Source organism: Oncorhynchus masou, chromosome 33 (genome assembly GCF_036934945.1).
Source record: "Oncorhynchus masou masou isolate Uvic2021 chromosome 33, UVic_Omas_1.1, whole genome shotgun sequence".
Classification (NCBI taxonomy): Eukaryota; Metazoa; Chordata; class Actinopteri; order Salmoniformes; family Salmonidae; genus Oncorhynchus; species Oncorhynchus masou.
Genome location: NC_088244.1, coordinates 24,537,905 through 24,553,452, shown reverse-complemented (window position 1 = coordinate 24,553,452; position 15,548 = coordinate 24,537,905). Strand labels below are relative to the sequence as shown.

General features: G+C 44.0%; 1 protein-coding gene across 3 annotated transcripts; it reads left to right on the top strand.

Moving 5' to 3' along the window:
* Positions 1-7,389: 7,389 nt before the first annotated feature.
* LOC135528082 (microtubule-associated protein RP/EB family member 1-like) lies at positions 7,390-15,461 on the top strand. 3 transcript variants are annotated; one of them, XM_064956873.1, is made up of 7 exons: positions 7,390-7,478; positions 8,732-8,855; positions 9,068-9,213; positions 9,934-10,126; positions 10,475-10,584; positions 10,715-10,867; positions 12,627-15,461. In XM_064956873.1, exons 2-7 carry the CDS (start codon positions 8,735-8,737, stop codon positions 12,675-12,677), a joined length of 774 nt encoding a protein of 257 aa, XP_064812945.1. In that variant the 5' UTR covers positions 7,390-7,478; positions 8,732-8,734; the 3' UTR covers positions 12,678-15,461. The 3 variants fall into 3 exon arrangements, with proteins under 3 accessions (XP_064812945.1, XP_064812944.1, XP_064812943.1); XM_064956872.1 differs by having other exon boundaries at positions 7,404-7,524; XM_064956871.1 differs by lacking the exon at positions 7,390-7,478 and adding an exon at positions 7,656-7,907.
* Positions 15,462-15,548: the final 87 nt, after the last annotated feature.

Sequence of the window (15,548 nt, the reverse complement as noted above, 5' to 3'; positions counted from 1 at the left end):
AAGGACAGATGTTGACCTTGTCAGCTCGGGGATTCGATGGCCAAGCACTCAAATCCCAGCCATTTCTTCACTTTCTCTTCTTAAAATGAGATGTTAAACCTTAATTAATAAAGATTAGAAATCAAATTGTTGTTATCATGATTTGTTTTTATTTATAGCCATTTGAGGAAAGTAATACTAAAAAAGACAGAAGAGGAAGCAAGCCACCCCACTAGCTGTGTTTATTATGGATCCTCATTAGCTGTTGCCAAAGATTGAGCAAAATTAAAGCAGTTTCGCAAGATTTCACAACACATTAAGTGTGCACCCTCAGGCCAATACTCTACTACCACATATCTACAACACAAAATCCATGTGTACATATGGTGCGTATGTTATCATGTGTGTGTGTGTCTCTTCACAGTACCCGCTGTTCCATAAGGTGTATTTTTATCAGATTTTTACATTTGATTTCATTGCTTCCATGAGTTACTTGATGTGGAATAGAGCTAGACCTAGAATAGATCTCTTTGGTACTGTGTGCATCCCGTAATCTGTGCTGGACTTGGGGACTGTGAAGAGACCTCTGGTGGCATGTCTTGTGGGGTATGCATGGGTGTCCGAGCTGTGTGCTAGTAGTTTAACCAGACAGCTCGGTGCAGTCAACATGTCGATAGTTCTCACAAATACAGGTACAGTCGTGGCCAAAAGTTTTGAGAATGACACAAATATTAATTTTCACAGTCTGCTTCCTCAGTTTGTATGATGACAATTTGCATATACTCCAGAATGTTATGAAGAGTGATCAGATGAATTGCAATTAATTGCAAAGTCCCTCTTTGCCATACAAATGAACTGAATCCCCCCCAAAACATTTCCAATGCATTTCAGCCCTGCTGCAAAAGGATCAGCTGACATCATGTCAGTGATTCTCTCGTTAACACAGGTGTGAGTGTTGACGAGGACAAGGCTGGAGATCACTCTGTCATGCTGATTGAGTTTGAATAACAGACTGGAATCTTCAAAAGGAGGGTGGTGCTTGGAATCATTGTTCTTCCTCTGTCAATCATGGTTACCTGCAAGGAAACATGTGCCATCACCATGGCTTTGCACAAAAAGGGCTTCACAGGCAAGGATATTGCTGCCAGTAAGATTGCACCTAAATCAAACATTTATTGGATCATCAAGAACTTCAAGGAGAGCGGTTCAATTGTTGTGAAGAAGGCTTCAGGGCGCCCAAGAAAGTCCAGCAAGCGCCAGGACCTTCTCCTAAAGTTGATTCAGCTGTGGGATCGGGGCACCACCAGTACAGAGCTTGCTCAGGAATGGCAGCAGGCAGGTGTGAGTGCATCTGCACGCACAGTGAGACGAAGACTTTTGGAGGATAGCCTGGTGTCAAGAAGAGCAGCAAAGAAGCCACTTCTCTCCAGGAAAAACATCAGGGACAGACTGATATTCTGCAAAAGGTACAGGGATTGGACTGCTGAGGACAGGGGTAAAGTTATTTTCTCTGAAACCTTTTTCCGATTGTTTGGGGCATCCGGAAAAAATCTTGTCCGGAGAAGACAAGGTGAGCGCTACCATCAGTCCTGTGTCCATTCATGTGTGGGGTTGCTTCTCAGCCAAGGGAGTGGGCTCACTCACAATTTTGCCTAAGAACACAGCCATGAATAAAGAATGATACCAACACATCCTCAGAGAGCAACTTTTCACAACCATCCAGGAACAGTTTGGTTACGAACAATTCATTTTCCAGCATGATGGAGCACCTTGCCATAAGGCAAAAGTGATAACTAAGTGTCTCGGAACAAAACATCGATATTTTGGGTCCATGGCCAGGAAACTCCCCAGACCTTAATCCCATTGAGAACTTGTGGTCAATCTTCAAGAGGCGGGTGGACAAACAAAAACCCACAAACTACAAGCATTGATTATTCAAGAATGGGCTGCTATCAGTCAGGATGTGGCCCAGAAGTTAATTAACAGCATGCCAGGGCAGATTGCAGAGGTCTTGAAAAAGAAGGGTCAACACTGCAAATATTGACTCTTTGCATCAACTTCATGTAATTGTCAATAAAAGCCTTTGACACTTATGAAATGCTTATAATTATACTTCAGTATTCCATAGTAACATCTGACAAAAATATCTAAAGACACTGAAGCAGCCAACTTTGTGGAAATTAATATTTTTGTCATTCTCAAATCTTTTGGCCATGACTGTAGTGATGAAGTCAATCTTTCCTCTACTTTGAGCCAGGCGAGATTGACATGCATATTATTAATGTTAGCTCTCCATGTACATTTAAGGGCTAGCCGTGCTGCCCTGTTCTGGGCCAATTGTAATTTTCTTAAGTTCCTCTTTATGGCACCTGATCACACGACTGGGCAGTAGTCCAGGTGCCACAAAACTAGGGTCTGTAGGACCGGCCTTGTTGATAACGTTAAGGCAGAGCAGCGCTTTATTATGGACAGACCTCTCCCCATCTTAGCTACTGTTGCATCAATAGTTTACAATACATGGTTACTCCAAGCAGTTTAGTCTGCTCAACTTGCTTAATTTCCACAATAATTACAAGATTTTGTTGAGGTTTAGGGTTTAGTAAATGATTGGTCTCAAATACAATGCTTTGTTTTTTTTAAATATGTAGGATTAACTTATTTCTTACCACCCATTCTGAAACTGACTGCAGCTTTTTGTCAGGTGTTGCTGTCTTGTAAGGTACTGAGTCATCAGCATACATAGACTTACAGGCTTTACTCAGAGCCAGTGGCAGGTCATTAGTAAAGATTGAAACAATTAAGGGGCCTAGACAGCTGTCCTGGAGAATGCATGACTCTACCTGGATTATGTTGGAGAGGCTTCCATTAAATAACACCCCCTGTGTTGTGTTACACAGGTAACTTTCAATACACAATATAGCAGTGGATATAAAGCCACAACACGTTTTTCCAGCAGCATATTATGATCGATAATGTCAAAAGCTGCACAAGTCTAACAAAACAGCTCCCACAAGCTTTTTATTATCAATTTCTGTCAGCCAATCATCAGTAATTGCAACCGTCCCCAACTATACAAGAGTCTTTTTTTCCCTTTTTTTTCTCTCTCTCCCTTCTGGCAGCTTTATGGGACTTGCACAGCTGGTGAGCAATCAACCCTTGATTACTCACCAACTCCCAATCAGCCCCAATAGTCCTGGCCTGAGAGCCCATCGAGACCTGGCACGTCCAGCAGATGGAGCCATCGCCTCGTGATGTATACTCCATCTGTCACCAGGCCTCCACGAGTCTCCCCCTGGTGGCTGACCTGCTGTACGCCACACAGGTCAAACATTATTTATTTTACTAAGGGTTGGTAACAGGCTGATTGGTCGGCTGTTTGAGCCAGTAAAGGTTGCTTTGCTGTTTTTGGGTAGCGGAATTACTTTTGCTTCCCTCCAGCCCATTCATAAATTCACTCTGGCTATCTCCTCCGATTTCAGAGCACTCTCGTCTGAGTGTGCCAGAGCGCAGAAAAACTGATGAATTTACAAACTCGTAAAACCAGATGAAAATGACCGGTGTCAGTAAAAAACAAAAAAGTTATTACATTTTTTCCAGCAGCAGTTACAGTCACCAACGTCTAGATAACATGAAAACAGCCTAAACAACTCTGATAAGGCGAGTGAAATGGTCAGAGTGAGGTTCGCTCTCATTTGTGCCTGGAAGTGGTGTAATGACCTGACTAGATCATAAAATAACAATTGTCCAGACAGAGGATTGAGTTTACGAATTGACGGTTTATTAACCCAACTTTACACAGGGTTAATAAACCCTGTTTGGCCATAGCCAACGCCAAATAAATGAAAGATAACCCACAAGCCAACCGTGACCTTCTCTTATGAAGGCCAGACGTAAGAGAGAGAACAATGGCTAAACCTGGTCTTAACTTCCAATGCTCCATCCCCCTGCCCAACCCCCCTCCACGCCACTCTGCCAACCACCAGGAAGCCCGGCATCAGAACATTCCAGGCATTCCCGTGATTGGCAGATAGCAGGTTGATTGGCATTTCGGACCCCGCAAACACTGGGTTCTGGTAAGTACAACACAATCACCTACTAGCCTAACACATAACAGGTGAACGGAAAGGCTCTGGAGCAACGAACTGCCCTTGCTGTCTCTGCCTGGCCGGTTCCCCTCTTTCCACTGGGATTCTCTGCCTCTAATCCTATTACAGGGGCTGAGTCACTGGCTTACTAGGGCTCTTTCATACCGTCCCTAGGAGGGGTGTGTCACTTGAGTGGGTTGAGTCACTGATGTGATCTTCCTGTCTGGGTTGGCGACCCCCCCTTGGGTTGTGCCATGGCGGAGATCTTTGTGGGCTATACTCGGCCTTGTCTCAGGATGGTAAGTTGGTGGTTGAAGATATCCCTCTAGTGGTGTGGGGGCTGTGCTTTGGCAAAGTGGGTGGGGTTATATCCTTCCTGTTTGGCCTTGTCCGGGGGTGTCATCGGATGGGGCCACAGTGTCTCCTGACCCCTCCTGTCTCAGCCTCCAGTATTTATGCTGCAGTAGTTTGTGTCGGGGGGCTAGGGTCAGTTTGTTATAACTGGAGTACTTCTCCTGTCCTATCCGGTGTCCTGTGTGAATTTAAGTATGCTCTCTCTAATTCTCTCTTTCTTTCTCTCTCTCGGAGGAACTGAACCCTAGGACCATGCCTCAGAACTACCTGACAGGATGACTCCTTGCTGTCCCCAGTCCACCTGGCCGTGCTGCTGTTCCAGTTTCAACAGTTCTGCCTGTGATTATTATTATTTGACCATGCTGGTCATTTATGAACATTTGAACATCTTGGCCATGTTCTGTTATAATCTCCACCCGGCAGCCAGAAGAGGACTGGCCACCCCACATAGCCTGGTTCCTCTCTAGGTTTCTTCCTAGGTTTTGGCCTTTCAAGGGAGTTTTTCCTAGCCACCGTGCTTCTACACCTGCATTGCTTGCTGTTTGGGGTTTTAGGCTGGGTTTCTGTACAGCACTTTGAGATATCAGCTGATGTACGAAGGGCTATATAAATACATTTGATTTGATTGATAACACACACAAGCTAGCCGACTTTAGCTAGTTACCTTAAGTGCTTGACAGCCGTTGTGAGGTCTGAACGCTCAACCCTATGTCATGTAAAAATACAGTAGGCCCTCTGGCCATGTATGGGCTAAGGCGTTCATTCCCAAGGGGTTCTTGATCTCTGACAGACAAAACCAGAGGGAGCAGTGGGGTGTTTGCTCTGAGGCGAACAGGTCCAAATGTGCCGTTTCAAACCACTGCCATATCATCTTCATTACTTGTGGGTGAAGTCTCCACCCCCCCAGGGGCAGTTTCTGTTGCAATAAAAAGTCTGCCACCTCGTTCAGAGACGTGGTAGGCTCATAGGGAGGCCAGATGTGGTAGACTCGTAGGGAGGCCAGATGTGGTAGGCTCGTAGGGAGGCCAGATGTGGTAGATGGTTGATGTGGAACATTGTTGAGGTATTATCTGATCGTATCATGACATGTTTGTGTTTGAGAACTGGCAGAAAGTGAATCAGGGCTAGGCAAACTGTCTGAAGTTCTAGCACGTTGATGTGCTCTTTCCTCCAGCGGGGGGGCACCACTCTCCCCATACAGACCTGTGTTGCCACACTGATCACCAGCCTGCTAGTGAAACGTTGGTCATCACTACTTCCCGCCTTGCCGGAAATGATCCGAGAGGGACACCTGTAATCAGGTAGGCTCTCTTCCTCCACGTGAAGGTTGTTGAACCACACGTGTAGTGGCCTTAAAGACAAGCCTAATGGTGTCACCCAGCAAGCATGCCCATCAGTTGTTGGAACATTCGTACCTTCACCAATGCATTCAACTGGAATTGTGGCAGAAGAATTGGCGCAGAAGAGCTACTGGGAGCTTTCCCAGTGCCCTTCTGGAGTCATCGGACACTGGGACTTGGATGAGCCAGGCCTGGTGACGAGTCACAACAAGGGTGGACATCAGTCTGTCTAGCTCTCTGGTCATGAACGCAAACGCTGATGTGTCATTCAGGTTGCAGAGGTCCAGGTCTTCGTGGTCTGGCTGGAGCATACTGTTCTGTGCTAGTATGAGCACTGAGAGGGAGTTCCCAATGCGGGGTGCTGTGTTATAGGCCCGTGACAGTAGCTCATCTGTGGCCCTGCAATGAGGTCTGCGGCAGCGGCCATCATCCTTCATCTAAGGAGAGCATCAGCTCTGCTATAAATTCATCCACCCTAGGCATATGGTCCAGCCCATGTTGTTTTGCATCGTGCATGTCAGATAGTGTCCTACTGTCCTTGCTATGGTGGGCGAGAGCTCGTGGGTCGGACCAGCATCTCTGAAGCTCCGTAACAAAAGCCGGTGAAGGTGGTACACTGAAAGGTATAGCTGCCAGGGCCTTCTTAAAGAATGGGCTAGCTGCAGGAGCTGTAGCTTGAGGGTCATCAAGCTCTAGCCTAGCTAAGGCCACATGCAGGACAGCACATAGTGAGGCAGAGCTTTCGTCTGACTCTGTGTGATCAGAGCCTCGGAATGACTCCTCTGACCCATCTTTAGCGTTGAGACTGAACGGGTCCACAACACTGGTTGGTACCTCCTTCACCATGTTGGGCGTGTCATCCTTCTGGCCACTAAAGAGCCGGTTGGATGCCCGAGTGGAGGTCATCATCACAGCTATCTGAGTCCTCTGTTGCGTCCCCCATGCTGGAGGGAGTGCTAGAGAGCACCGACTTAGGGGGCTTGAATAAATGCAAAAGTGTTTTTAGCTGCTCTATCTCAGAGGATAAGCTTCTGAGTGAGGCTCTTATTTTTAGACTCTTTTACCGGGGGGGGGCGCCATCGGTTTTGTGGGCTGTCCCTCTTTTGGTGGCCTTGGGTGGGTCCTGGTGAACACTGCCGAACACTAGTAAATTATCTGTGAAATCCAGGCCCTCAACCTTCACAGGCAGGATGGTGCAGTTAATGCAGGGGTCAGAAAGGGCCTCACGTAGGTGGCCAATGCCTAGGCAGGCGGGGCACAGGTCATGACCATCTTCTTGTAGTTCAGCTCCACAAGAGGAGCAGCCATGTATGCCCAGCATCATGGTGATGCAGTGTTCTCTCAGCTCAGAATGTGAAGAAAATAAATTACAGAATATAAATATAAAATATTTCTTAAGCAATATACTAATTCATCAAATTACATAATATAATAGTAACCGGAGAATGTATACACTGTAAGGGTAGAGAGCTACAATAATTTCAGGTGAGCTTTGACCACAGGGCAACTGTGACCTGTGGGTCAGAGCCGAAAATTGCCCCCCAAGGCTGTGTGACAGCTCATTCATACCTCTCCCCTTTATGGGAGGATATCGGGCTTCCATGTCTTCTGCTGACTTAGCCCACCAGCTAGTGTGTGTGATACTCAATTGGGCGCTCTAACAATAAAAATACATGTATTCAAAGAAATATGGAAGACAGTTGGGAGAAGGCGATAACAGGTGGGACCATTATTGCCAATGAGGGCAGATTCGAGTGCGTTATCAGGTACAACTCCGATATTTTTCTCAAAATTGCTGGGATGTCACGTGTCCTACTTATATCAGTACACTCGTAACAACCTAACTATGCTTTACGAAACGTATATTTGATCAAATAAACCACACGTAGCAAATTATCCATTACATCTTTCGATAACTTAATTCGACACTCATTGGACCCAGGTATCCACCTCTTCCCATATCCACCAGCATCAGCATGCTCCAGCATGCGTCGAGACTTTACGTCTTGGCGACGTTTGACTTGAGAACAAACGCACGCAGTTGCATTTAAATACATCGCCTCGCCGGTAGATTTCTCGAATGAACTGAGAGCAGTAAACATTGACGTCTCTTGAATAAATATATTGGCAACACCTACGCCAAAACAGGGTAAGTCATTTATACAGCAATATTTGCAATTGAAAACGTAATTTAACTAGCTAGCATTTAGTTAGCCAATGGCATGGATGGGGCGCAGAGGCCGGGGTTAGATTGAATGCATATCTCTATGCCAATGGTATATGGGGGTTTAGTTAGCTAACACGACTGAGTTGGGCGGGGGGAAATGTTACCAGACCAGCTAGTTAGCCACCAACAGATAGTTTGCGCACTATTAATATGTAACGTAGCTATCTAACATTACTTTGTCTTTACTAGCTCGATAAGCTAGCTGTTAGGTTGAAAATGACAACCTAGTTAACGTAACTTAGAAACGTTAGCTAGCTAACTTTCATTACAAGCAGACTTCATGACTAACTAACGTTGGCACATTTATTTGATAGTAATTTCAGGGACATTCTAGCTACCTAACTTGGGTAGCTTACACATCTGCAAGACAATACTTGCTTCTATCCTTGTAATTGCCACTCACCAATACGTCTAAATTAACTACCCAACGTTACGAAAGCTAGTTCAACTGAACTAAACTACCTTGTTAGTTACCTAGCTAGCTAGCCAGTGTTCAGAAGGGATTCTGTCTTTGGTTAACAGACCTGGCTGCAGCTTTCTTCAACTCATCTTCTCCTGATCATGATCATTCCCCTTCGTTTCAGGAATGGTCCCCACTGAACCAGTAGTAGGTCCCCCCCAACCTGTTGTATCTCTGACATGATTATATGGCATAGAAATGTCCGGAGGAAAAAAAAATCACCTGTGTGCTTTTTCTAACGTGACATGAAGTTGAAATCAACATTTCTCCCTTTGTGCTTCAACAGAACATGGCTGTGAACGTTTACTCAACCTCAGTGTGCAGTGACAACTTGAGTCGTCATGACATGCTTGCCTGGATCAACGAATCGTTACAGATCAACCTTACTAAGATAGAGCTGTTATGTTCAGGTAATTGGCAGGTTATGGATGGCACAACTGCATTTGTTCTTCCATTACTTCATAAGGTGTAGATTGCTTATATGGTTGGGGAAAATGAAAGTAAATCCTGTAATTGATGTAGCCTGAAGGTTAAGCCTACTTTCCTTTAGTGTCAGTATGTCATCATAGAGGAATAGTTCATTAGCATTTGTGTTGACCCCTGGTGTGCCTGTCCTCTCAAGGTGCGGCCTACTGCCAGTTCATGGACATGCTCTTCCCCGGCTGTGTGCCTTTGAAGAAAGTCAAATTTGCTGCAAAACTAGAGCACGAATTCATTCACAACTATAAGATCTTGCAAGCTGGCTTCAAAAGGATGGGTGTCGAAAAAGTAAGTGGGATGGATATTCCATTTTCCCTCTCAGCATGTCCGAGGCTCTAGTCTACATCCAGAGCTCTATTTGCCAGGCTGATTTATATATTTTTGAACTGGTTGCTTTCATATTGATCCTTTTGCTTTCTGTCTTTACCATATGTTGGCTTGTAACATGATAACAATTCAACAACGGCATGTTGTTGGACTTACACATCTGAGTTGCCCGTAGTGTGGGTTTGTCTGTGTGTACCAATGATGTCAGCTGCTGTATACTTCTCTGCCACTGCTTGCTAATTGTGTTTACTGCTGAGCTAGCATGACCTCTCTACAGTGGCTCACTGATATTGACTTTCCTTTGCCCGCAGAGACAGGCCTGTTGGCATCCTATGCAGTCTCCACTCTATTAATCATTGGTTCTCATCCAGCAGTTACATGTTGGATTCGGCTACTGCGTAGTGAAGAACTGTCCTGTCTTTGAGAGACAGAGAGCAAAACACTTCAGAGCGAGAGTTTAGATTTTCTCCAATTCGGTGTCATGACAAAGTCCCTTAGAAATGGACAGTCCTAGTCTCTGTGTTCTATCCACATCCCGACAGCATTTGTAACGGTAATCACTACCTCTGCGATGCATGTTTAGTCTAAATCAACTGTGTATGATGTGGACATCCACTAGTGTTTATTTAACCCTTTTTTGTGTTGTTGAATTCACTTACCTAGTGCTTTGTTCTTTCCAAGATCATCCCTGTTGACAAGTTGATAAAAAGCAAGTTCCAGGACAACTTTGAGTTTGTGCAGTGGTTCAAGAAGTTCTTTGATGCCAACTATGATGGGAAGGAGTACGACCCTGTGGAGGCTCGCCAGGGCCAAGACTCCATATCCAACCCCGCCATGTTGGCCCTCAACAAGCCCAAGAAAATCCTCAACGCTGGTGAGAGTAGTAGCTGAGCCTACTACTGCTAGTATTAGCTGAGCCTTTTTTTAAATTTTTATATTCACTGTGGAATTACTTTTTAGGAGTGGTTCCCCTACAGAAGGTTCTAGGTGGGCCACAAAGGCCCCAAAATCAACATCTTGAGACCTGTTGAACTAAAATTGTCAATTGAAAGCAACAAAATCAAAATACTTTTAGTTTGGGGGGAGAAAGACTGACTAGCAGCAAGAAATGGCTTCTGTAAGCAGTCTAGAGGTGATTTGTCTTTCCATACTTAAATCTACTGAGCTTGTCAATAGCAACCTCTCCCCATCTCTTTTCCGACTGGTTGCTTGTTCCCATCAGCATCCCAGCGAGCAGCAGTTGCCAAGGTAGCACCCAAAATGGCGCCCAGCTTGGCGCGGAGACCAGGGGCTGGCGGAGGTGATGAGGAGCGGGCAGAACTCATTCAGGAGGTACTGTCATCCATCCTTCCATTCATGTGCAATGTCTTATTAGAAATGATGACAATTGGTTTGACTGAAGCTCTTGCGAAAGTTCAGAGATGCAGGTTATATCATCTGTTTCCCACCTCCCTCTTCCCAGGTAAATATACTGAAGTCCACCATCCAGGACATGGAGAAGGAGAGGGACTTTTATTTCGGCAAACTGAGGAACATTGAGCTCATCTGCCAAGAAAAGGAAGGAGAGGGTGATCCCACACTGCAGAGGATCGTGGATATACTCTACGCCACAGATGTGAGTTTGGTCAACATTACACACAGCCTCGCCGGGTTACTTCAGCTTTTTTAGGTTTGAGCCCATGTGTTTTGGTTCAAACAACTGCTGATGCCGCCTTAAAATTCAGTTTGTGGAATGGCATGTATGTAGCTCAAATGGAATGCTAAAGTATGCTCATACAGCTTGTGCAGTTTCCTTCCTTGAAATTCATTCATGCTTAGATCAGAACTGCGTCGAATAAATGTCCAAACACTAGTGTGCTTGATTTAGCTTACTTTGCACTTTTGGGACTATTCCATTGTTGCCTTCTATATCACGCAAACCAAATGAAATGCCACTCAAGTGTTTGAAAAGTACACTACAGGGCCTCCTGGGTGGCGCAGTGGTTAAGGGCGCTGTACTGCAGCGCCAGCTGTGCCATCAGAGACTCTGGGTTCGCGCCCAGGCTCTGTCGTAACCGGCCGCGACCGGGAGGTCCGTGGGGCGATGCACAATTGGCCTAGCGTCGTCCAGGTTAGGGAGGGCTTGGCCGGTAGGGCACTTGTCTCATCGCGCACCAGAGACCCCTGTGGCGGGCCGTGCACAGTGCGCGCTAACCAAGGTTGCCAGGTGCACGGTGTTTCCTCTGGCACATTGGTGCTTCTGGGTTGGATGCGGCTTGGTTTGGTTGTGTATCGGAGGACGCATAACTTTCAACCTTCGTCCCTCCTGAGCCCGTACCAAGAAATTGGGGAGAAAGAGGTAAAATTCAAAAAGAAAAAAATATACACTGCCAAAAGTATGCGGACACCTACATCTCATTCAAAAATCATGGCCATTAATATGGAGTTGCCCCCCCCCCCCTTGCTTCTATAAGAGCCTCCACTCTTCTGGGAAGGTTTTCCTCTAGATGTTGGTATATTGACTTGCTTCTATTCAGCCACAAGAGTATTAATGAGAGGACACTGATGTTGGGTGTTTTGGCCTGGGTCTCAGTCGGCGTTCCAATTCATCCCAAATGTGTTCGATGGAGTTGAGGTCAGGTCTCTGTGGAGCCAGTCAAGTTCTTCCACACTGATCTCGGCAAACCATTTCTTTATGGATCTTGCTTGCTTTGTGCACAGGGGCATTGTCATGAAAGGGCCTTCCTCGAACTGTTGCCACAAAGTTGGAAGCACAGAATCGTCTAGCATAACTGGCGTAGTGTTAGGATTTCCCTTTACATGGAAACACATTTAATGAAGCTCCCGACAAAAGTTATTGTGCTGACATTGCTTCCAGAGGCAGGTTGGAACTCTGTAGTGAGTGTTGCAACCGAGGACAGGTAACTTTCAATTTTTCTTTTATTACGTGCTTCAGCACTTGGCGGTCCCGTTCTGTGAGCTTGTGTGGCCTACCACTTCGCCGCTGAGCCTATGTTGATTCTAGACGTTTCCAGTTTACCAAAAACAACACTTAAGGTCGACTGGGGCAGCTCTAGCAGGGCAGAAATTTGATGAACTGACTTGATGGAAAGGTGGAATCCTATGGCGGTGCCATGTTTAAAGTCACTTAGCTCTTGAGTATGGGCCGTTCTACTGTTTGTCTATGAACGTTGTATGGCTCTGTGCTTGTCAGCAACGTGTGTGGCTGGAATAGCCAAATCCACTATTATGAAGGGATGTCCACATACCTTTGGCTGTGTAGTGTATTTGGCCCAGGTCAGACGTTGACTTCAATTTGAGTGTATTTCCGCTACGTTGAGTCCTATAACCTAATATCTAACCACCTTCCTCTACATCCCTCTCTGTGATCTCAGGAGGGCTTTGTCATACCGGACGCTGAGTCAGCGGACCAGGAGGAATTCTAACGTTCAAGACTGGATCATGCAGCTTTTAATACAACCCCTCAACCCACCAAACCCCTTCAATCAGCTACAACATCTCTATCCTCTCCCTACGTACAACACCCACTCCAAAAAATGTATCATGTTATGCGTTCGTGATCTCTGAGTGGACTGTATATCAAATGTTTGTTTTCTGTAAAATCAAGTTGAAATAAGTAAGTGTGTGAAGTACCTCTTTTGAAAGCCCTTCTCTGGGTCATCCCATTGGCCCGTATCAGCATCATGTTGTTAGAAGGCAGCCATTTTGGCTCTATTTGGGCCCAGAAGAGTGAACTGTCTGTAAGATGTCACTTTTTTTTGTTTGCTTGTCTTTCCCCTCAATTTCTGTGTTTGTTCCAGGAATTGGCGTTACAAGTTAATTGGAACCTGCACTCACTTTTGTACATAGTATTTTTCTTATTTTACCTGTTTTCTAAATTATCACGGTCTTTGCCACGTGTAGCAATTGTTTTCTGGGTCTAACAAAGTGAATTTGCTCAAGTGATCGTGGGACATTTTTGATTTACTAACCAACGTTCATATCTCTCAAACCTAGTTATCTACTTTCATTTGGTCTCCTCCTGTTTGGAGATTAACATTTTTTTATATTTTTTTTTTACGTTGCAATCCTTTTTATTCTAGGAAAGTGGCATTTTTTTTCTCAAAGATTCAGGTCTCTTAGTGTGGCTGCAATTCTCGGGACAGCTCAACAAACTGACTATTTATGAAGAAACATGTTAAACTAAAAATTTATGGTGGAATATTTTGTGCGTGTTTCTCTCTTGGATGTTGGAAGGCATGTGCACTGTGGATGCCAAACTCTCTGGTCCCAAGCATATCCCAAATTACCCACTGTTTTGTTTTTTGTCATTTCTCTTGTCTAAAATTGTTCAGTTGCAGGGGATGACGTTTTAACTTTGATTTAGCACCTCTAGTGTCTGCATCTTCTTAGAAAAACAAGTCACCTTTTGCATTCCCTAAGTTCATTTATTTTTTTAAACTCCTGTCTTGCATTTTAATCTGTTTTGATTATGCAGCCACTGCACCATTTGACAGGTTCTAGGCCCAAAATGCTGATGCACAAATAGAACTGTCAGTCTCTGCACTGGAAGATCAGAGATAAAAAAAATAAAAAACAGTTTTTTATGAATTACAAACATTTGCCAAAAAGAGTACAGTCACATATGTAGGTTATGAAACATATTTAAGAATAAATAGCTTTGCCTTATTCTTATATACCTTTCATAACCTACATATGTGACTTTGTACTCTCTTTTTGGCAAATGTTTAATTTAAAGAATTGTCATTTCAGATCTTGTTTTCTTTTCTTTCTGCTGCTCTGAATGGACGTCTAGAGAATCTGGCAAATAGATTTTCAGTCTTCCAGTTAATACAATGCTCTGACAGGCCAATTTACATGTGGATATCATTGATGGTTCATTTGAAGTGTTCTGAACTTATTGGTGTACTTAATCTAACGTGTGCCACCCATCTGTTGGCTGAAATGACCTATCTGATTAATTAGAAGTACATAACTGACAAGTCCAAAGTCTTGCCTCCTTACAAGGCCTGTTTAAATAATGTATAATAAATTGAACAGTAATGCCACAACAATGTGATTTATAGCATCATTTGGTTGTGCTGATAGCTGGGCATCAGCTTTGCATGTAGTTTTTTTATGAAGGGGATTTTCTGATGCTGAATATGTAATCAATTGTCTTGAAGCCCATGGGAGCTGCACATAGATTTGACCATTGTAGTGTACTTTAGTTTTCTGGCACTAAAACGGGACCTTTCTAGGTAATGAAGGGAGTTTGAATGTCGTGCATTCCGAAACGTTTTTGCATGGTGATGCCTGGCTGTAATATTTATTTTTTTCAATTATGTTTTGGTCCTCGTTACGTTCTGCAGGACCACAACCCTAATTTAATTTGTCAACTTTTTGGGATTACCATGTCCAAAACAGTTTTTCAAAATGTATTGGGATATGAATGTGTATGTTTTAACACACAGAAATAATCATTATGACTGTTAACCTTGAGTCAAGAAATGTTGTTTTGAGTGATTGTTTAAAAACACAATTGTCTTTTTTGAACTTGGCTTGTTTGATGACTAAACTATCCTGGTGCAGATTTTTGTGGGTATTTGGATCTTAAACACGGGTCATGTTCCAGCAGTCTACAACCAATGGTTGTGTGCAACGTCATCGACTGCGCAGTCTTATCAGTTTGCTATATATGTGGTTTGCAGATATTAAACACTTATCCAGGAGTTGAGATTTGGCAGACATCTATAACGTAGTCAGTCGAAGGTGGAAATTGTTTTGGTGAAGTACATTTTATATACAAGGCAGAACCCTGCAATGGCCTGTTTCAATCTAACCTGGTGACAATCTTGACCTTTAACCATTGAGTGTTGGTTATTGGTTCCTGATTGTATAATTTTCTAGATATTCTGAATGGTTGGTGTGGTTATTGGAAGGAGCGCTTGCAGCTCTTGTGTTTTTGGGGTGTGAAAGATCAGTGGTGTCCATCAGATCTCCCCTGTGACATCTGTGCTGACTTTCTGGTACACTGTGGGCCTTGTGCCACCTTCTGCTCTCCTTTTTTTTTGTCTTTTTTTGGTGATTTATTTATTTTGTAAATAAAAAAAATCACATTTATTGATAAAAAAATATTTCAGCGGGAAATTTATTTTATTTTTTTCTGATTTACTTATCATAGTAGCCGACTCAAGTTTCTTACAAACAATAAAACAGTATTTCAAGTTTTTTTTTTCCCTTCTGTTGGCTGTTCATTTTTGTTGCTCTAATATAACGGTGATATATGGCAGAAAAGTTCTGTTATTCGGTTGACA

What these genes read in the sequence shown, in the direction of transcription:
- LOC135528082 (XM_064956873.1), top strand. Translation starts at nt 8,735, where the DNA reads ATGGCTGTGAACGTTTACTCAACCTCAGTGTGCAGTGACAACTTGAGT. An exon ending in AAAGGATGGGTGTCGAAAAA is followed by an intron (nt 9,214 to 9,933) that starts GTAAGTGGGATG and finishes GTTCTTTCCAAG; the next exon opens with ATCATCCCTGTTGACAAGTT. An exon ending in CAAGAAAATCCTCAACGCTG is followed by an intron (nt 10,127 to 10,474) that starts GTGAGAGTAGTA and finishes TGTTCCCATCAG; the next exon opens with CATCCCAGCGAGCAGCAGTT.